Here is a 23484-nt window from a genome sequence, read left to right on the forward strand (position 1 = left end):
GTAACTTAATCTTAATCCTAAGCTAACTGTGAACTCCTGTTCACACGAGATTATCCTTAGATCTGCATAAGTGAGGATAACTCATTAGCGTTGACCCAATAAGCCTCCTATTTCAGGGGTAAGATTGAGTGGGTAGATGGTAACATAGGGTGCAAGACGAAATTCACTCCTACCCGCTTTAGGGTTAGTGGATAAGTTGTTCTCTTAAGGACTGAATCCAAGTCTTGAATAAAAGGGCCTCACCCTCTCATTGGTCTAAGAGGGATTTGGTTTATATGTTAGACCTTAAACCAATTATTCAATAGTGGATCAGTGGGACTTAAGGAGAAAGATGTAGTCTTGGGAGTAAAACGGTACTTTTCGACCCAGACAAGCTTACGAACAACCTGTGAAGGATTAACTTACTGATCATGGTTATATCAAATGGACACAAATATATCTATAGTGAAGGGAATGCAACTATGAGACATTAATAGAATGACCCGTTAGTTAACGAATGTCGATTAGCTCGGTATAAAAGAGTTTAGCCTGTTAATCTCTGATCGTTGGAGCCCATGATCTATAGGTCCATTAGGTTCCCCTGCTAGTTCATATGGAATAAACTTATAACATTATGATGGAATAGGTCGAATTGTTTCAAATAAGAGAGGAGAGAGAAACCGACAAGTATATCTGATATAGCCATCAATTTTTAAATTACTAATAGAGCTTTATGCTTAAATGAGATTTAAATATTAAAGATATGAATGTGGTTTCATACTTGGAAGCTCGAAAAAGATGCAAATAGTCAAAGTTGTAAATGAATCTTGAGAAAATAAATACGAATTCATGCTCGGTAGGTCAAAATTAGTCAAGACAAACAAAATTGAAAAAAGTCAAAATATTGACTTTTTGATTTGAAAAGTCAAAGTTTGACTTTGACCAAATGACAATTTTACCCTTTGACCAAAGTTAGTGGGAAAATCCAACATTTTGTTGGATAAACCCACTAACTATAGTGGGCTAGGTGTTAGCAAACTATGAAAACATTAAACCCACTAATGATTAGTGGGTTATATGTTGTTGGCCCATGTATTTGCATGTAAAGTCTCTGTAAATTGGGCTCTTAAGACCTCAAGTAAAAAGGTTGGTTATTTTTCTAAAGAACAAAAATTGGGCTGCTGATTTTAAAAACTAAAAACCCCTTTTTTTCATATTTTATTTTTCATCTTTTTTCTCTCTCCCAATTTTCTTCATCCAACGAGTCTCACAACCCGATTTTGAGTCAAAAGGATAGTAGGTCAACCTTAGTGGTGGTTCAAGCATCAATCAGAGCTTCAGACGTAAGTTTTTTTTCTAAAAAACCCTAATTTTAACCTTATTTCGGTTTAGATTTTTTTATTAATTAATTGCAATTAGAGTAGAATTTCGGTCTTTCTTCCGCCATGCTCATTTAATCTCTATCAGAACTAGTAAAGTAAAGAGACAAAGAAATAGGAAAAAGAAAGTAGAAGAGATTTGTATTCATAAATAAAACTTTAGGTCTTTCGACCATGAGGATTAAATTACAAATACAACATAAAAAGAAAACACAAGTGGAAATATCAAGATGCGTGTCCGAGTATTATCTCTTTTTCTCACTGACTCCAATTTCTGCCTATTACACTATTGTGGATTCTTCTCAACTATATTTTAAGCTCACCTAAAACACAGAAGAGAGGTTAGAGATGAAGTGAGCTTGTTCTCCAAATTCTCGCACGCTCGTTCTAAAGAGATAACCTTGTATTTATAGTCGAGGATGGATGGGACTCAACAATGCGTATGGACTTCATTAACTCTCTGATAAAGTTGCACGGTGTCGCAGATGTTCCTTTTGTCCTTTTTGACATTTGCACCAATCATTTTGGTCTCCTAACGATGTAGTTTGCCTAGCATGTTTTCTCTTACCGTCAGGTTGTCACGAGTCTCCTCACCTTATGTTAGTCGCTTGGTTATTCTTCTCCTTTTCACCCAAAAATTCATGCATTAAGACTTAAAACCTTTATAAACATGCATAATACTCTTTTGACACTTGTAACACGTAATCATCTTATTCTATCTATTTCGCTATGCATTTTCTTCCTTTTTCTTGCGTTGAGACTTTATTAATCTACCTAAAATGTCATAATAACTTGTATTTCTACAAGTTGACAATCGAATGATAATAAAAAAGCAATAAGAACTCCTTAATAATTGACAAAAATGAAAAATAATAAGATGACAATCAAACTGTAAACAAAAACTTCATATGTCAATCAGATAACACAATCAAATGATATAGTAGACGCTCATATAGAACAATGACAATCAAATGATAATATTACAAACTACTAATTATTTGACAAAAAAATAGAGGTAATCAAAAGTCAACCAATTAACAATATCATAAACAATAAAAGCATCGACAAAGATGAAAGGAAAAAATGTGTAAAATTAAAGGAGAAGATGAACTAAAGTTCAAGTAATTGAAAGTGAAATAGAAATCAAACAATAATTGGTGTGATAGAAATATAGTATTAGATAGAAATCAAATCACAATCAAATAGCCATTTGTATCCTTAGCAATTGTACAACAGTCAATGTTAAATAAAAAATCAGATAACAATTATATAACAATCAAATTTGATAAGATAAGTGAATCAGTTAGAACATTTTTTAATTGACAGATAAGAAAATTATTAAATGTCAATCAGAATACAATCAAAAGGTAATCATATGATTATAGAAAGCTAATTAATTGACAAAAAAAAAAAAAGTCAAATTTCATGTGTAAGTTCGAGAATCAATGGTGGTATTTTAGACTTTCAAGTTTCAGTTCCTCTTTTCAATTGGGTTGGAGTGACCAGTTTTACTATTTTTGCAAAAAAAAAAAAAAAAAAAAAACTTTTAGGCCATGAGCCTTGTTTTCTCAAATATTTTGTCAATTTTACAATTGTCTCTGATTTTATTTTGAAAACTACAAAAATCTTAGTTTTCAAGAACTTTTTTACTAGTGATATTGACATGATTACTATCTTTAGAGATTGAAGTTTGAATCCCCACCTGTCAATCAGATTTTTTCATAAAAGAACTTGCTTATTTTAAAGAAAAAACAGTCCATAACACCTCTTTTTTTACTATTTCGAATATGGTAAATGTGACGAGTAATTAATTATATCAGACGACTATCAGAGAACTATCATAAGATTATTTACTTTTAAATTTGCTACTTTTACAATTTTAAAAAAATGTAATAACATGAACTCTATTATTATAAATTTTGTTGCTATTTTTGAAAACGTCCCTATTTTAAATTAAAATTGGACTAAAAATTAATTGATTTTTTCCTTTAAAAAAGAGTTGAACAGACCATAGTTTACAAAATGCTGTGAGAAAAGAAACAGAATTTTCAAAAGAGAAAATACAAATAACGAAAAGATCTTCAAAAAATCTAACCACATTGGGGTGACAAATCTCTTTAACAAAGACCAACATAGGGAAGAAACCATACGCAAACGCAAGGCATCAATCGTTCCACTTTTTCTACAAAAAGCAAAGCAGAAATACTTCATTTGCTACCGACCCCACTTCATTGCTTCTTTCATCTTACGACTCCTTTAACATTCTTGTTATGTTAAAATTACCTTATTCATCGTTTCATTTGAAATTTTACTTCATTCAACATATAAATTTTTATGTTAGAAAAAAAAAAAACTATTTATAAAATATAGCAATTTCTTTTAAATAAATTATAGAAAATTTGATAGATCTAAATATATTTTGTAAATAGTTTCGATTTTTTTTTTTTACATTTAAAAATGCTCTTCGAGAAAAATACTAAACCAGGGATCTTTTTATTAGGTTAACAATAAAGGAATAGTGTAAACTAATTTAAGATGGTTTGCCGAACATAGAAACATTAACCTTTGTAATTATAGATATGAAAATAGATGAGACATAAAACATAAGAACGAAAGTAAAATTACAAACACCAAAATGCTATTTTAACCATATTATTATTTAAGTCAAACATACATCTTTAGAATTTTGAATATCTCTTTTTTAATGTAAAAAACGAAGGAAATGAAGTTTTGAATCTCTCATCTTAAAAAAATAAATATATGTCAGTTAAACCACACACTTTATGATCTTTTAACTTATATAAATGTTAGTTAAATTGAGCTCTTATATTCAATTTATGTTAACTAAATATAGCCTACTTTTATTACATCATCATTTTTAAAAAAGTGATCATAATCATGACTATTATGTTTTTGTTACTACAATAAATTTTAGAGTGGCAACTTTCAACGTTTACAAAATAAATAAACAATTGTTTGGACTCTATTTATATTAGCAGTAGTCATTCATCCAAGTAATAGTTAACCACAAACATGGCAATCGATTAATAGTTAAAGTGATAATCGTCGACACTCCCTCTTTATAAGTTAGTGTGTGTATATGTATAAATATATATACCATTAATAGTTAGACTTGTACAATGACCTTGTTTAATACTAATAAAAGAAAATGGTTAATCTACATTTAAATAAATTCGTATCAATAAGTTTCATAACTTCACGATTATCACATAACATAGGATGAAAATGAAAAGAATCATAGTTCACTGTTGTTAAAGTTTATTGTCGATAAAATTTATAAAATAAATTATTTATAGCCGATATGCCTATAATTCAATTTGCAAATATAATAATTAGATTCAAAACGATTAAATATATAACAACACTTTAAAAATTTTGTAAATACAGTACAATTTGTCAATGTCTATCAACGATAGAAGTCCATTACTGATAAACCATGTTGTAAATATTGATCAATCATCGATAAACCATAAGAGTTTATCAACAATAAAAGTTTATCACCGATAGATTTTACCATATTTATAATTTTTTAAATATGTTGCTATATACTTAATTATTATTCCTAAAATTACCGTTAATTATAATTATCTAGAAGATATATACTATTATATATGAAGTTAGAAAAATATTTGAAGAGTTTGGAGTAAAAAAAATTGAATTATTATAATTTCAAATAATATTTACTACCTATACTTATAGTGGAACTATATATAAAAGGTTTAATTATTTTACAAAAACTTAAAATAATAATAAAAAAACTGTGATATAATAATTATAAAAAATTAGGATACACAGCATTGTCATATTACAAGAATTATGATTTTCCAATTATATAATATGAATTAATGAATTAGTAAATTTGACCAGAAAATTATTTGCATTATTTTATTTCAAATAAGGGAAGAGAGAAATCCCAAACGAACGACCGGAAAATTCCCGCAGAAGGATTGAGTAAAAGAATTGTGGAAATGATGAAATGCCCGATGGCTGACGTGGATCTTTAAGGCAAATATAAATATTAATTTAATTTAAAATTATATATATATATATATATATATATTATATTATATACGTAATAAATTGTGGAATTTACGAACAACTTTTAGCTCCTTCCTCTCTCCTCTCTGGGTTTTCTAGTTTACAGCTTCGTCGGAGATAGAGATTTTGAATCGGAAATCTTAAGCATCCATTGATTAAATGACTCAGGTATCTTTCTCCGTTTCTTTCTTTCTCTCTATTGGTTTCTTTTTTTCTTTTTTTCTTTTTTTCTTTTCCAATTTTGATGTTGTTACCTGTTTTTTCTATTTTTCCGTTCTTCGATTGTGTGAGTTAATGTATTGGTTTGGTGTTTTTGTGTACCAAATGTGTCACGTTTTGATTTTGATTATCGTGGAACAAATTTATTTTGTTTCTGAAGATTTCTTTTGGCTTATGGAGTTTGGGAGGATTGTTTTGGTTTTCTACGCTTAAATTTTTGATGTTCTTGTGGAATAGCTTGAATCTAGCATTTATCGCTTAGAGTACTGAGCTGTTCCTTTATTTACATGTTTGGTTCGGACTGAAACGTGATGTACCAATTAGTGTGAACTTTGACATCTGGTGTTTATACTGCTCACTAATAACGGTGACATTCAATAAAAACAAACATGTTGTAATCAAACTTGGATTCTAGCGTATTTGACATCTGATCGAATAGCACCTTTGATGGTGCTATTGTAAATGACTACTGTATGGATTTCCGCGGTTGTGGGAAATAATATCTTATTTGAAAGATATACGAGTGGTTCAAAACGTACAGTTATCTAATGCCATCTTCATGAGGAGTTTGCTACATCATACCCTGAAACTAGCATGATGTGCATGAGGTAACCAACAGGAAAAAAAAAAAAAAAAAAATCACACCGATGACTCTTGGAAGCTTTCCTCCTCTCTTCCCTTCTATTTTCTCCTTTGATATTTACTCATTGGTTCTGGGTTCGCATAAGGATAGATTAACATCAATACTCCAATTTGTAATTGATGTAAACAATATGTTTCCATTCTTAACCTCATCTGGGTTGGAGCTCTCTGTGGGGAAAAAATCTTAAGTTATCATTTCATTTCTTGAATTTCAAAAGAATATTTGAGGGGTTTAAGCGCTTTCTCCTCTAAATTTAATTGAGATGCCTTTTGCTCTCGTAGATTTAGCAGACAATTAAACCGTGTTTGCTCTTTGGTCTATTTTAAAATGAAGTTCTCCTCCAACTTTCTTCTGTGTTTGAGTTGGTTTATTGAGATCTGTATTATAGGAGTATGCCACTTCTTGGCAAGTTTGGAAGCTTCTCTTTGCTGTGTGGTGAATTAATGCTAATGGTGTTAGATATGGCTACCTCCCTTAAACCTACTAAGTTCTGTTATAGAGATTAAATTACAAATTTGGTTCTTGTGGTTTGGAGAAAGTTAGAATTAATCACTTTGACATTAAAAGTTCAGAATTTACTGATAGAACCTCATAAGTAGTCTCTATTGTTTTGATCAAAAATAGCCTCTACCATAGGGACTATTATGAAGGTTTTATTAAATCATAGGGTCTAAGTTCTAACTTTTTCCAAACGATAGCGATCAAATTTGCAATTTAACATTTATTATGTGGTAATTCCAAGAGTTTTTTGGTTCATTGCCCTTTTAATTCATGTTTTTTCCTGTGCATTTTCCATGATCAACCCGGATGTATATCAGATAATTTCTAATATTCTTCTTGTATATCTTATTGTAGAGCTTGAATGATTTAATCAGAAACATTTTCCACACTTCCAGATCCTAAAATGACGCCAAGAACAAGTAGAGGTCCTAGAGCTCAGAAGTCCAGAATTTCTTCAACTGAGGGCCCAAATTGGGTTCTAATTGCTGGTGGTGCATTATTGAGCACTCTATCAATTCGCCTAGGTTACAAGCTGAAACAAGCATTTGACACTAGGCAGCTGAAGGATAGTGGCAGTTCTTTGACAGGTCTTGTTATTTATGAAAGATTGAAGAAAAACGCCTGGTTGAAGCTTATTAACTTTTTGAGTTATTTACTGCTCAGGAAATGCGAAGACTTCTGAAAGAAGAAAGGCTGTTGGATGCCGTTGCTCAAATGTATATTCATTTACACGAGATGATGAATGTTGCTTCAACTGTATGGCAGGTTGGTCTTTGTAATCTTTCACCTATAAGGGGGAAGAATAAAGTTTTGTGACTTGGTAAACTCAGTGCTCAATTAGCTTCAAAGCTATTCACATTGTTATGTTTGTGTGGGCATTTTTGGGGTTACCTCCTATGTAGTTTGGTTTTACTAATATGTTTCTTTGATCTTGTGCTGTTAATATCTTATCAAAAAAACCTTCTGCTGTTAACATGATCTTCATATTTCCCTTTTTTTTGTCAATTTAACTGGGGAGGAGAACTTTGTGAGGGTAAGAGGATCAGAAGTATGAATTCTTGTTTCTCTTAGGTGCTTTTCTTCTTTGATGAAAAGGGAGTTTGAGGCAGAGTTATTCCATGGGAGTTCAATAGATTTAGTGCATAAAATTAGTTTATGATTAGGTAAATTAGGGCTTATCTAGTAGGTCATCTGGATCCCCGTTCTAATATTTCCAGCTTGACAAAATAAAATAAATTTAAGAAATAGGTGATTGGTGGGCACTGTTTTTGAAAACAGAATCTGCATTTGATAACTTAAACAGGCTGTATGTTGAACACTGCTTTGAGGCGTTCTCAAAATTTTCAGATTTGAAACCTATCATTTTTTCAAAATGTGAATCCCATTTTTTAATTTTGGATGATATATTCAAGAGAACAAAAGAGAACAACCTAAGTGCAAGGAATAAGAGCCTTCCAATTGTTGAAAATCATAGAAGCGCTATAATTACAAAAAGTGTTTGGTGTAGTTGGTACTCCACCAAGAAGTTGTGTGTTGAACCACAGTCCAAAAAGAATCAAAAGGATTTTATTTGTCCTAAAAAATTCTACTATATCTCATTCCAAATGCATCACGAAAGAAATCGAGTAGCACATCTCCACATAATGTTCCCCTTCGGACGAAAAACTTTGCTATTGAGTCCTTCAAGCATCCAACTATCAATTTTGCTAGGGAGACAGAAGTCTAGATTGAAAGTTCTGAACAGCAGAGACCAACCTTTCATAACAAAGTCACAATGCAAGAACAAGTCGTCCAAGGTCTCCTTACTATTAAAACAAATGCTGCACATAGAAGTGCTGAGAGTAGAATGTTCTAACTATCTTTGAAGTTTATCATGGGTGTTAAGGCTTCTGTAAGCTAGGGACCATAAGAAGAACATATCTTTCTTTGGGATTTTAATCTTCCAGATGATATGGACCACGGGTAAGGCGATAGTGGAGATCTTTTGGTTAAGTTAAGAAAGGTCGATTTCGTAGTGAAATTTCCAGAAGCATTGAGCTTCCAACTAACACTATCGCGACCACCAGTTGGAGCCCACAAGAGAAGAATTTCTAGAATAGCAGCCGCATTGCGAAACTCAATATCCGACACATTTCTTCTAAGACCCAAATTCCGTGAATGACTGACGGTGCATCACCGATCGGCAACAAAAGCATCCTTATTAAGAGATAAGGAGAGAACTTATTTATGATGGGATCTGGTTTGGCCCTTAATGTGGCCAAAAGTGAATCCCGTCTAACTTTGGCTAGATTGCAGGAGAGAGGAAGATCCTTCTCCATGAATCATCGGGGAATGGGTTTTCTTCTTGATATAGCTTCTCTTTAGATTGGATGATTAAGGGAAGACTATTGTGAATGGCACAGTGCTACAATGCTAACCGTTGTTGTGGTGCCTTGCTTCGTCCAGTGTTTCTATTCTAGAATCACAACCTCTTTCTATTCAAATTTCTGGAGTCACAGAGATGCCTAGATTAAGATTTCACTAGACCTTCCCAGAGTTAACATTCTTCCTGGCACAAATGGTGACCAGTCTAGTTTGGATTTCTTTGCCCTCCCGGGCACTCCTTTTTGACACAATGTATTGCTTTTAGTTCTCTTGGTGATAAAGTTTCCCCAAAAAATGGTATGATGCCCATTGTCATTGATCTTTTGTCAACTTTTGAGCTTGCTAAATCAGCATTTGTGAGGACTTCAACATTTCTTTTTTTGGATTTCTTGAAGTACAACGCTTCTCCGGGAGTTCCTTTTAAGTATCTAATGATCCCATAAACAACTTTCATAAATTGACTCACAAAACTTACTTCAAAACAAATATCAAGTCTAGTGTGGGTAAACCAACTTTCCAAAGTGTATTTGACATCGTTTCTTGTTAACCAATCTGTTTTCTTTTTCTAAAATGTAGTTAGGATCAATGAGGGCATTAGAGAGCTTACACTTGAACGGACATAACTTGTGAAGATCTAGGTTATATTTCCTTTGAGAGATGCAACTTTTTTAGGGGACGAAAACAACCACTTTCATTGATAACAAATGAAAAATCTACAAGTTTACAAAAACCAAGCCCGGGACCTGACGATAGGGATGTTGAGCCTTCTGCAGATGATAGGGATGTTTTTTTATTTCCATGGGCCATTTGCAGATGATAGGGATGTTGAGTCCGGTTTAAGGTCAAACTGTTTGGCTTTGTATTTCTTAGCTATTACCTTCCTCCAAGGTGCAGTTTTTCTATTGTGAAACCTTCCATTTTGACAGCAAAGATTCGTTTTTCTGTTTAAGGCCTACATTCCCAAGACCTTTTTCTTCAGTTGGGAGCTTTACCTTTTTCCATTTGAGTAAGTGACCCCCTTTTTCTCTGTTTCACAAGAAGGTTAAATTCTTTGTTCAACAAGACCTTCACGAAGGAGTTAAAACCTTGGACTGTGTTTTGTTGAAATCGTGTTGCTTGATAGGGTTCCATTGTAGGAGTGTGGCTAGAGATCTTGACAACCTTTTTGGGAGTTGTGTAGTATGCTTTTTTGGGTTTGGAGTTGTTCATACTTAATATTTGATTTTCATTGAGCTTGGCCTAGAGATGCTCATTCCTTGTTTAAGGAAGGGGATGAAATCTCTTAGCCTCTGAGGTCCCATTTCTCTTGATTGGAGCCTCCTTTTGTTTTGGTTTGGGCTTTATTTTTGTATACAGTTTTTTATTCTTTTTCCCTATGGAAGTTTGGTTCTATATTTATTTTAGAAAAAGCTAGGGGAAGTTAGAAGCACTTGGAGTTGGAGAAGATTGTTTAACTATTGAACGCTTATGAATTTCAGGAAACCTTTAAATTATTGAATCTGTTCTGTCCACTTGAACTCTTGTCTAAAGGAGAACTTCAAATGATTGATTCAGGTTGAAGAAAGAGGTCATTTAGAGAGAGGAGTGGAGTGTGTTAGGGAGATTCTTTTAGGATGGAAAATGTGGTTGAGGACATTTTTTTTCACAAAAGGGATTGGGTTTTGAGAGACGTTTTTCTCGCATTAGACACTTTTTAGTGGAAGCTTGCTGTATATTATTGACTTATCTTCGGGCTTCAGGAATGACCGTGGAAATGCAATCAAACGTTTGGGAACGTATGGGGAACATGAGATGCGTGTAGGCAAAATCTGAACAAGACTTATCTCGTAGGCACTACTAATCCAATTCTCAATTCCTTGCTGTGGTGGGTTGGGGGGACTTTCCATGTATTATTAGGAAACTGGTAGGCATTGAATTGATCGTGACTTGAATTACTCGATGGTGCATCAGTTTTATCCAACTATTGCCTTGACTAAGGTTCTCGTAGATGAAGACTCCCTTTTGGCTAGTTCAACTTGTGATTTTTAGGCGCTTGTAGCTGAATAATTTCTTTAGCTTTGGGCTCTATTGAATCTCAATCTTGTTTTTGTTCTAATGATGGTATTGCATCTGCAGGGACTCAATGTACCACAGATGTGAAGTGCCCACCCGCCGATCAAATAGTGGTTGCATCTGAGAGCACTCTTCCTTTGGTATTGGTTCCTGCTTCTGAGTTCAATAAGGAGAATGGTATTATTTGGGAGTCATCTCCCGACCGGCTCGAATTGCCTGCAAAGCAGTTCCAACATTCCAATTGCTCAGACTCACCTTGTGTTTCAGATTCTGGTTCTGATATCTTCAGCAAGCGTGAAGTGATTCATAAGTTGAGGCACCAATTGAAAAGACGAGATGACATGATACTAGAAATGCAAGATCAAATTGTTCACTTGCAAAATTCTCTCAACGCCCAAGTAGCCCATTCCTCCCATCTACAGTCACAACTCGATGCAGCAAACCAAGACTTGTTTGATTCGGAGAGAGAGATTCAAAGGCTCAGAAAAGCAATTGCAGATCACTGTTTGGGGCAGGTGGGACCCAAAGATAAGTCATCTTTGTCAGTAAGAAGTTGGTCGGGTGAGACGAGAAATGGTCAAGCAAATGGTTATATGGATGTTAATTGCAATTTTGAGGCACCTGAGATAATAAGAGGAGATGGGGAGAGAATTGAGATGTTGAAAAAAGAGGTAGGAGACTTAAAAGATGTGATAGAAGGAAAAGAATATTTGTTGCAAAGCTATAAGGAGCAGAAGACAGAACTTTCTTTGAAGATTAAGGAATTGCAACAGAGATTAGATTCTCAACTCCCCAATATTTTGTAGGATCATTTCCAGATTTTGTGTATTCTTTGCTTGTCCCATTTTCAAATTATGATCTCAATTTTTATTCTCACCTCCCTTTTCAGTTGGTTAGTTACTATAGGTTAGAGGTTTGATGTGCATTGTGTTTCAATGGAGTGGAAATTTGAGTAAAGCAATGAGTGATATATTTGGGGTTGAAAAGACGGAAAGGTGTATGTCATGCTTATATCTCACTAGATGTAATTGGCCACCTGTTCTTTCAGAAATGTTTGTTTTATCGATTGGTTTATCTCATTTTGAAAAGTTTTAAGGTTGTTCAAAGAGTTGGAAGTTTGGTTGTTTCATACAAGTGTAATGAACAATTTTGGATCCCGAAAGGCTTTGTTACCAATGGTTCAACTTCACAACGAAGAATTATTGGCAAATCATCTCAACTGATATCTATGTCACTCCCAAAAAGTCATCCCTTTTCCCCTCTCTTTCACATTGGTGTTGAATTGCAATGAGACAGTAAATTTCACTGCCTAATGTCCAAGTAAAATCAAAACACGAATTCAAACAGAAACTAAGAGAACAAGAAAAACAAAGGACTCGGTGAGGTAAACTTGTCCGAGTTTCCCTCGACAGAGGCTCTAAGCCATTGAGAGATCAAACCACACAGCTAGCTTAACTAACCATATGAGAATGCAAGGTTGATCTACAGACACAAACACAAGTATGATAAATAACACCATACAAGAGTTACTCTTGAGCTTCAGCATTGAGATCCAACGAAGAATTATTCTAATTATTCAAAATGCCTCAGCTAAGTATTGTCTTTCCCTGAAGTTGCCAAAACTCAAGATGTTAATCCTTTGTTTCTTCAAGAGCTCAAGTTCAAGCAAAACTAAAGAACACCAGTGTCCTCATATGCCTGTTTCTTTTGTGGTTTTTATTACTTTTTTTTTTTAAGATAAAAAAACAAATTTGATTTGAAAGATCTCTAACAATTTTAATTAACAAAAAAAAAAAAAAAAACTAGTTAATTACACAATTTATCAAACTATATTGCAATCACGGCCAAATATACTTTTCCAACATAAATAGTATTTATGTGACAAATCGGTCCAAATAATAATTTCTCTAATGTCAAGCAAGGACGATCATCGGTTGGTCGGAGTCGATTTGTTTTTGGCAAAACGGCCCTAAACCGACCATAGTTGGTTTAGTAAAGTGTCAAACCAACCCCAACATCAATGAGTAAGTGTCGATCGGTTTAACACAAAAATAATTTTTAAAAAATTCTCGATTTGAAACTTGTTAAAATCGACCCCAATCGATCCCTCTCGGAAATGTTTAGGGTTAGGAGGCAAGTGTTATTAAAAAAGATGGCAATCACATAATACAGTATTTCAAATAAGAGTTATTTTTCTAACATAGATGTATATAGAAAGAGAGCATGGAACAACATAGGATCAAGTCATTCATGTTGGTGTGGTTGACATTGCATTTTGCCCATGAAGCATCCCTAAATGTGAAAGCAACTCAAACAGTGATTTTGAGGACGTTGCCCTAAATGTAGAGTGAAGACAAGGGTACAATATAAGGAAGCTTCCTCCTCAATTTCTTCTTCCATTCCAAATCTTCTTTTTAACACATCATACTGATTGTAGTAATTTTGTCACAAATACAGAAGTACAAGCAAGACATGTATTTCTACTAAAAGATCCAGTATACCATCGTCCTCCTCCAGTTCAATGGACGATTGCCTTTCGGCTTTCAATTGTTGTTCCTCAAATACGGAGCATCTCTCTTTATAATGAGTTGACAAACCATTTTGCATTGATTGGAGGAAACAGCTAAATCCTCAACATTCTTCATCCAACCTGACTTGACTTTGACCCATTCCATTGTTAAGCTGCTTCACTAACATCTTTCATCTCGTATTTAGATCAAATTCCCCAACTTCGCGCCAACTATCGTGCATACCTGTGTCACCATTCTCAGCCTCCTCATCATTCAATAAGTCCTCTGATGCTTCCTTCTCATCTCCCTGTGTGTTGTTTCCCCATCCATTGATCATTTCACTTGGATGAGGTTGCTCCTGGTCCCCAACAGGAACATCGCTGCTTTGGGATCCAACATGCGCACCTGTTCTCATGGAAGCTCGAATCATCATTTCATTAGCCTGTGGTTCACTCCGTGTTTGATCGGTCTGCATCATAGCAGCCATTCGCGTTTTGGCATCATGAGCCTCTTTACTTGCTTTCCCTCTCAACTCAATCTCAGCTTTCAGTTCCTGAAGGTTCCGTTTCTCTTCTTGCATAAGGGCTTGTTCAAACATCAATCTTTCTTCTGAACGAAACTCCCCCAATGCTCTTTTCCGAGTTATGATATTGAATGCCAATACCTGTTTCTCAAAAGTGGCAATGAACTCGGAAATTTTTGCCGAGATGTTATGGTCCCACTGTTGCGAGCGTGACAGCATTTGGCCAGTTGGATCAGAGTCAAGGATTCTATCATCTTCTTCAGCCTCATAGTCAGCCACCACATGATATGGCAGCAACCTGTACAATGTTTTTTGCACATTACATCACCGAATGATTAAATTGTAATAAGAGAGCGGAAGAAAATACAATCAACCAACAAAAGGAACAGGCAAAAACCACATGGAACTATTTTAAATCTAAAATGGATCCACCTGGTCTATGTATTTGATCATTGCAATTCTTTCTACATCTCGATGTATAACGATGGACCGAGAATCTCAACTATATAGAACGTGGAGAAATTTTGTACTACGAATAGCTAATACTTGAATAGTTCAATTGCAAATTTGGTCCCTAAGGTTAGAATTTAGACTTTATTTTATAACTAGAATTTAATTCCTATGGTTTAATAGAACCCTCGAGGACTATTTACAAAGATTTTATTATCAAAACATAAAGGAATAAATTCTAACTTCCTCCAAACCATAAGGATCATTTATAATTTAACCAATTTTAACTATACAACAAGTAACTCTCTTTATAGTAATAATAAAAACAGGTCCGTTTCCATTTCCAATTTCATCCCATCCATCTAAACAATGTAATAACAATAAAAAGAAATTGCGAACAGCAATTGGCATCCAAATGTCTCATAAAAAGATAATTGAAGTTCTCAGAATTATACAACTGTATGGTTAAAAGTTAATCACCACTAAACAGGAAAATTAGAAAAAGAATTTCATGCTACAACAGAACCGCAGGAAACGGTAAAATATACAGAAAATATAACAAGACTTCTTTTTTGGCAGGCAAACAAAAAACAAGCCCAACAAAAATGGAGTCCAAAAATCAAATACAAAATGGACTCCAATCCAAACGAATCATAAAAATGATTGCCCACAATAATAAATAATAGGATAACATGTACTTTTGGTCCCTAATGTTTGGTCTTTGAAGTTTTCAAATAAACACTTTAGTCCTTGAGGTTTGAGAAATAGTTCTAAATGGTCCTAAAGTTACTTAGAATATTAAATCACTGATGAACTCAAAAACTAAAAAAAATATGGTGCAGTACTAATGGAAGGTTGAAAGAGAAAAGGGGGAGAAGGGAGAAGAGGAAAGGAATGCCACACTATAAGAAAATAATATTATAGTATTTTTCTACCAAACCAGCAAACTAACTAATCCTATCTAATAGGCACATCGTTGTTAGTCAACTAACAGTCTAAGTAACTTTAGGGACTAAATTGTTCATTTTAAAATTTCAAAGACCAAAAAGACACCAACCTCAAACTTCACAGACCAGAAGTGCATTTTTCCCTAAATAATATTGTAAATTTGCTCACAAGCAAAAGAGGAATCGAAAGAGAAGGAAAAATACTTTTAATTCTAACTGGCCCAATGAAACAGATTTGAGGCAACTGGTTGCTTCTACTTGGCACTTCTCTTTCTCCTTTCATCTAGAAGATTTGGGCGTGCAAGTTTTTATTTGGATGGGCTCCTTTTGACCGTTTTTAAGTTTTGCTTTGATTTAGCCTTCTATGGATGTTTTATCTTCGAGAGGCTTTGTTTTACTCATTACTTTTCTGGTTGATTTCGATTCATAGGTTGCCATATTTTATGTTGCCATATTTTATGTTGCCAAATATAGTTTTGTCCAAGTTCTCTTTGCTCTTACTCTTAGTATAATATTCTTGTACTTTGAGCTTAAAGTCTCACTTATTTTCATTAATAAAGAGACTTGTTTCCGTTTTAAAAAAAAGAACTAAAAAATTGGAGATTTTAGGCAGAAAACATCCTTCTAATAAAAAAGTTAGATAAGAAACAGGAACTACTAACCATCATGGGTTTGACCTAGTGATTAAAAAGGAGACACAACCTCAATAAATGGCTAATTGATCATGGGCTCAATCCATGGTGGTCACCTAACTAGAAGTTAATGTCCTATCAATTTCTTTAACATCCAAATGTTGCCGGGTCAAGCGGATTGTTTCGTGAGATTAGTTGACGCATAAACGTCGAGATAACACTACAAAAAATCTAGTAAGGTACAATTGAGGAAATGCTATAATTAGGAAAAGATGAATCTCGAGAGAGGAATAAGTAGAAGAAGCACTGGATGAACCAAACTCTTTTCACAGATCTTCCAATATTTTGAAGTCATTCAGCTTTTTTGCCCGATAGTCTAAAGAGTTAACATAAATGATGGTGCATTGATAAGAACCCTGACTTTTTGTTCGAATGGGATCAACAAGAGGTTGAATCTCAGTGAATGGATCGTGGCAGCAAAGCCACTCTGCCACTTACAACCCTGACTTTTTATCAAACAAACAGTTTTGAAGGAAGGGATTGACAGCACTGCAGTAGACCTAGGGTGACCTCCAAAATGTTGTAAAATAATTCTAACAGCTTCCACCAAAGTGAAGGTCAAGGAGCAACGGAGGAAAACACTCAGCAGCCAATGAGGAGAAACAGCATTGCAAATTCCATTGGCGGAGCAAGGGCAGTTTAAAGAGAGATCGGACAAAAATAATGGAATTTTATTTCTATTCCTTAAATAAAAGACACTTACGGGGTGGGATTGATTTTTCTCTATAATTTTTTCTTCGTTGTTTCTAAAGCCTATCTTGTACCTACTAATGTTCAAATTGTAAAAACTCAAACCTTTACATTATTTAAGAATGGGAAAATTACTACTATTCTTCTAGTTGCTTCAAAAAGTGTAGAGAGTTGAAGCCTTAGTGCATTTTCACAAAGGTGCAAGCTTCAAGACTAAAAGTCAGGGCCTTGACTTAAGCATAAGCCTAAAAAACCTTACAAAAGATTGAGAACACCAATGTGGATGCCTCTTCAAAATGTACTGATGGATACATTCAGAAGTAGGACGGCTTCATTTGAACTCAAGGACATAGTTGTACATCTATAGACAGATTTTGTTCAAGTATGGTTGGATCATGAATATCCATTGAGCGAGGTCTATAAGCTTCATGACACAAGTAACTCAATAGGGAATTTCCAAAAGACCACAACTAGACAATAAAATCACCAAACGATATCCATGTTTCCTCACTAAAGAGCTAGCTGGAGTTACAGGAGAACAAAGCCAATAGTTTGGTTTGGAAGCCCAATGCAAAATTAGAAAGAAGATGAACCAAAATGCTAATTTTGTTTCTTGAAAAATTAAACGAGAAAAAAAAGGGCGTGAGCCTTAAATAGAGTCATGGAAATGGTGAAAAAAGTCTTTCTTATAACTCAGGAAGGTTAGCATCATTTTTATATTTAAATAAGAAACAAACCACCATTTTCTTTCTAACAAGAAATAATACTTTTTATTGATATAACGAGAAAAAGGTGGTCATTGCTCAAACGACACAAACTACGAGTGAAGTATAAAAACAACAATATAACTAAAAACCATACAGAAAATAAGGACGAAGAAGGAAAAGAAAGAAAGATTTTGATGAATGTACAATTTAGATAATCAAGTTTATAGGCTTACAAAACAAAATATCACTTTCAATTCAAATACCTCACTTTGATAGGGTATATCGTGCTATTCACGGAGTATGAAACAGTAAGAAAGCCCTCGAGTCAACTAACAACCACTATTTCCTTTTGCTCATGGGGTCAAAGTCTTCAAAAAAGTTTTAACCATTATACATGGTTAAAATAAAACCCCTAATATTCTATGAGGCATACTACATTTAATACATCTAATTAACAATGGAACCTCAAGTAACGTATGCTTTTACCTCTATCTTGATCTAATATCGAAAGAAGCACAACTCTTTTTTATGAGAAACCAAACATTCACTAAGAAAAAATTGAGCGAACATAAGTGTATCAGAAAAACCAAGCCCACCAAAGGGAGCTCCACAAAAGAAAGGAACTCCAATCAAGTAAAATGAGGATTCACAAATAATTACAAAAACACCCAGTCAACTACGCTCAAAGAGATATGTTTAACCTTACCAGACCAAAAATCACTGGGCCCCCTTAACTCCTCTAAAGATTAGACCCCACAACTACGCTTCTGGCCGACCACAAGAACTTCCCCTTCTTTTGAAATGCATAATGGAAAAGGAGCTTACCGGTCATTTCCTACAATTTTTGTGGTTGGCAATTGAAAAACCAACCAAACACATGAAAAAAGGAAAAAAGAAAAAACACTCCTAACAGACCAAGCCATTGCATCTCTAAAGAACATGATCCTAATCTTCCATTACACTCCAACAAAGAATGCAACAAAACTGAAAGAAGGCAACTTTCTTGAAAATTGATTGAGAGTATTAACTTTTCCATGGATAACCAAAACGAAGAATTTAACAGACTTAGGAATTTTTACGTTCCAAACAGAAGAAAAACGAACTCACGTGTGGGTAAAGAGTTCAAAAGAGTGAGTTATAGCAAAAGCTCCCATTAGTGTTAGGGTCCAGCGAAGAATATCCTCTCTCCTCGGTTAAAGCTCAAACTCCCCAATTGAAGATAAGAAAGCCAATCCATTGATTCCATATTAGACAACATATGAGGGAAACCAAAATAAAAAAGGGGAGGGCTCCCAAATGGAGCTAAAACTCCACAACAAAGCTTCTGATAGTAAACAAATGTATAAACAGAAAAAGTAGTGCACCCACTTATTCTCCCTAAAATATAATCCCTTCCTACAAAACAATGAACAAGGCAATAAAAAAAATTGGAGCTAATTGGATATTTCTTCACAAAGATGTCAATGCGTACCTCTGACACCACTCAACATTGAATGAATAAGGACATACCACACACAGATAAAAAGCTAATTCTCCAAGAAGCTAACCTTTTGTTCATAATTCCATAAAGGAGGATTAAATGGACTGTGACCAAGGGGAAGACCAAAATAGGATTAAAGGAAATGACCCAATCTCACGACCCACCAAAGCAACTCATCAACCCAACTTCTCCATACGTTCAAACCCACGAACTAACGTTTACCTCTCTCCATTGATCTTAAACCTCAACATGGTCTCAAATTCTCAATCAATACTATGTTGTTGAAAATGAAGCCACCCCCTTTCCAACCTCAAAGTCCTTGATAATATTACCTTCGACTCATTTGGAAACGAACCTTTTGATAATATCCAAAAAAAAAAAAGGAAAGGAAAGGAGCCTGCAAATCACCACCTAAAGCCTCTCAAAGCTTTTGATCGGCCCCGTGAGCCTTCCCATTAGTGAGAATCGTACTTAACCATTCAAATACAATTCCAAGTCCAAGGTCTTCACTGGTAATCCAAACCTTTCTTTTTGAAGGCTTGTCAAGAAAGTTCCAATCCACAAGGTCATATGTCCTCCTGAAGTTAATCTTAAAAATACACCCTCCTGTCAATCTTTAAAATGCACAAAACTCGTATTGATTTAATTGGTTGTGGACAGTTTTCTGAGAGTTCTTGTAGACAACTGGATAAACTCTTCCCAAGGGGTGTTTTGAAAACTAAAAATAATTTTAAAAATTTGGATCGTTGAAAGCTTCCCAACTTTGTTTCTTCTGGAAGAGAAACTGATTTGTGTTAAGCACTAACAGAACACAACCTAAGGGGAGGGGTGAGAAACCTCCCTCCCAATCAACAACTAGTGTTGCACAGCCTCCCCATTTAGAAGGATTGGAGCTCAGCTATAATTACAACTTTCTGTGTCTAGGTCTCCATATAGAAGACATAATTAGTACATTTTATACAAAAAGAACCAAAAGATAGGACTTCGACTATGACTACAGAAAGTGCACAGGAGACTTAATTTGTACATCGTTACAAAAAGAACCAAACGATAGGACTTGTCAAATGGTTTTCTATGGGCTGCTTTTTCTCCTATGTAAGCTGGCAGAGTTTTACTATGGGGCTATTTGTTTTGGAGCCTTGTGGATTCTGAGTCCTGTTGTGCTCAGATCTTTAAGTCTTTTGGCTAATCCTTATGATTTTTACGTATCTTTTTGGTTGTAATGCTCGTAGTTGACCTAGTTGCATTTTTTTCCTTCTCATTCCCTTGGGAATTTGTCTCATAAACGGTTTTCCTTTTCATATATGATATTATCAACGAAAAGTTGCGTCTTGTTTAAAAAAAAATTCGAACTTTGCCTAGTGCCTAAAATGTCCTTGGTGCACCATGATTCACTAGATGAGTGTGAAAAGATGTGGTCTCTCATCAGGTGTAATGCTTCTATTTAGGTCTCAAGAGTCCAAGGACTTGAGTAAATGTTTTCAAGGAAGCCTTTTTCACTTTTTTAGGATTTGGTTTTACTTGGCAGGTTGTTATTTTGTATTTCAACTTTCATTTTGTCACAATCGAAGCTTGATTTTTCATTGAAAGAAGAAAAAGAAAAAAAGAAAACAAAAAATCACAAGATGTTCAACTTAGCAAACATTGTTGTGAATACGGAGTGTGATTGAATAGGATAAGATTGCAACTAAAGTAGATTAAGAACAATAATAATGAATAAGAAGAATGGAGAGAATAGAACACAGATTTTACATGGAAAAACCCTAAACAAATTAAGGTAAAAACCACGGGCAAGGATAGGAGAATTCACCATATAAAATAGGAGTGACAAACTTTCTTTCTTACTGAGAAATACAAAGGTCTTTTATAAGAAGAAACTCTCTGTATTTTATACTTCACTCAACTTGTTGGAGATTTTCGGAATGGTTTAGAAACCATGGATCCTCACCTATTCATAGCCACAAGATGCTTGGCCATCAAGCAAGTTCAATGGCTCAAATTTATCCTTAATAGACGTGTATGATTCAATGGCTCTAAATGTTCTAGAGATGTAAAAGATCCAATGATCATAAATTAATTTTGGAGAAAGTGTGAGATTCAATAGTCTAAAATTGTCTTCAAGAAACTTCTTGAAGAACAATGAAACTTTTTTTATAATTATCCAACAAACATGACAAGATGAGAAACAAAAGTTGAAGAACCCAAGCAATAATTTGAATTTGCATCCAAGTCATAATTACAAAAAGAGGAATCTAGATCTACTGCACAAGATGCATTCCATTCAATGAAGCCAATTCTTCATGCTGTGTAGCCTACTAATCTCAAAACATATACCACCAGTTTCCTGTAACCTATATCATGTCATTTAGCTCCACATTTGAGCAAGCATACTCTAGAATCGAATTTCACATGGCCCTAAACTTAAAAAAATCCCCTGCAGTATACAACGAATGACCGAAAGAGAATTTATAAGAATAAAAAATGCAAGTAATTAGGCAATGACAAATTCTTAGGCAAATGAATGCAAAAACCTCGTAAACATTAGGCTCCAAAACATAATCATACAACATTTAGACAAAAAAAAAAAAAAAAACGCATTAGAAAGGGACAAACCTTTCACAAGCATCTTCAAGGGATCCAAAGGGGCGCTTAATGTCAGGATGGCAAACGCGCCAAGCGTCCTGATAAGCCATCTGGAGTTCGGCCTGGTTCCCAGGTCGCATTGCCCTCTGCTGCAGCTGCAGCTGGTGTTGTTGCTGTTGCTGTTGCTGCAATTGTTGAGACGGTGGTTGACTGGGACTAGGGTTAGACTGCAAATTAGAAACAGAAGCGGTTGGATTAGGGTTAGGGTTTTGGTGAAGGTTAATGGATCCAGGGCGGAGATGAAGACCCGGTGGGCGCAAATGGGCATCGATATTGGAAGGAAAGCGAGAGATAGCAGCAGCCTGATGCTGAGCTTGCTGTTGTTTTTGCAATTGTTGAAGAAGAAGAAATTGCTGGTGCTGCTGCGTTTGTTGCTGCTGTTGCTGTTGCTGTTTGTGCTGTTGTAAGAGTAGCTGTTGTTGGTGTTGAGCAGCCATTGCCTTAGCTTCGTCCATTTCGCTTGCTTCTTGGACTCCGCTGAATGAGACAGGAATTCGAAAATGGCATCTATGAACGATGAAGTTCGCAAAGACAAAAGAAGAAGATTCGGAAAGCCATCAGGGGAATGACCGTACTGGACCGCAGCCCTTTTGATATATTGACAGAAAAAAAAACCATAAATAAATTGGGTTAATTAATGTATTAATAAATTATTTACCAAATATAACAAACTCTATTAAATTCTCTTTTTGTAATTATTTATTTTTATATATTTTATAAATATTTTTAATTTTTTATGTTATTCATTTGAATTTCTCTTAATTAATTGTATAGTTATATTATTATGTACTTTGATTCAATTTGAATAAACAATTAGACTCATTCGAATAGATCGTTTATATTTGTTTTGAAACACTACAAATCTTGATAGTTGATTCGTTTATAATAAGAAATAAATATTAAAATGTACTAATATGTCAAATATATTATTATTTATTTCATGTAAGTTCACGGAATTTCTCTATTTAATAATCTCTCATTTGTAACACTATATAAAAGTATTGAATACAACATCTCCATTTCTCTCAATCTTGATATGGTATAAGTGCAAACCTACTAGGATTTTTCTCAAATTCTCATCGTCATCACGCTTCCTTTGACTCTGCCGAGGTGCACCATATTTCATTTTGTAGACTTCATGTAGCTTTCGCTCCATATTTCTCTTGGTCCAAACAAAAACATATGTTTATTGCCACCAACCTCCCACCATCTAGTGTTGTTTTTGATTTGTTCTCAATCGACCTTCACTGTTCTTATCTATACATTTGAGTCTCCTTTGTTTCGGCGTGTTTTTTCTTCTTTTGACAAATTTTTCATTTCTCCTCATATTTGTATCACCCTTGTTTCAAGGCGTTTTATTTCATTTCAATTCTTTCTATTGGCATATTTCTCAATCTTCGTTGAAGTTTCTTAGCTGCCGCCACTATTATTTAGATCTCACAGAACCGCTCCAACTCATTGTCGGTCGCACCATGCATTTTGCTACGAAACGACCAATCATCAAATTATTAATTAGATTGTATTTAATAATTTTGATGTAATTTTAGTATTTTTTTTTTTTAGTTTTATCTTTGTAGTGACATTTTAAGTAGGGTTAGTATTATCTTTCGACTTAATTGGATTAGGGTTTTTATTGGGAGGTTATA

The 23484-nt window shown here is 34.4% G+C and overlaps 2 protein-coding genes across 3 annotated transcripts; one reads left to right on the top strand and one right to left on the bottom strand.

Moving 5' to 3' along the window:
- The first annotated feature begins 5323 nt into the window (after positions 1–5323).
- LOC103491277 (uncharacterized) lies at positions 5324–12247 on the top strand. 2 transcript variants are annotated; one of them, XM_008451157.3, is made up of 4 exons: positions 5324–5585; positions 7135–7367; positions 7444–7545; positions 11260–12247. In XM_008451157.3, exons 2-4 carry the CDS (start codon positions 7184–7186, stop codon positions 12000–12002), a joined length of 1029 nt encoding a protein of 342 aa, XP_008449379.1. In that variant the 5' UTR covers positions 5324–5585; positions 7135–7183; the 3' UTR covers positions 12003–12247. The 2 variants fall into 2 exon arrangements, with proteins under 2 accessions (XP_008449379.1, XP_008449380.1); XM_008451158.3 differs by having other exon boundaries at positions 5452–5585; positions 7176–7367.
- A 1185-nt stretch (positions 12248–13432) lies between these two features.
- On the bottom strand, positions 13433–22422 carry LOC103491276 (uncharacterized). Its single transcript, XM_008451156.3, has 2 exons — positions 21809–22422; positions 13433–14527 (listed from the first exon to the last, which is right to left on the bottom strand). Exons 1-2 carry the CDS (start codon positions 22291–22293, stop codon positions 13897–13899), a joined length of 1116 nt encoding a protein of 371 aa, XP_008449378.1. The 5' UTR covers positions 22294–22422; the 3' UTR covers positions 13433–13896.
- Positions 22423–23484: the final 1062 nt, after the last annotated feature.

This window comes from Cucumis melo, chromosome 5 (genome assembly GCF_025177605.1).
Source record: "Cucumis melo cultivar AY chromosome 5, USDA_Cmelo_AY_1.0, whole genome shotgun sequence".
Classification (NCBI taxonomy): domain Eukaryota; kingdom Viridiplantae; phylum Streptophyta; class Magnoliopsida; order Cucurbitales; family Cucurbitaceae; genus Cucumis; species Cucumis melo.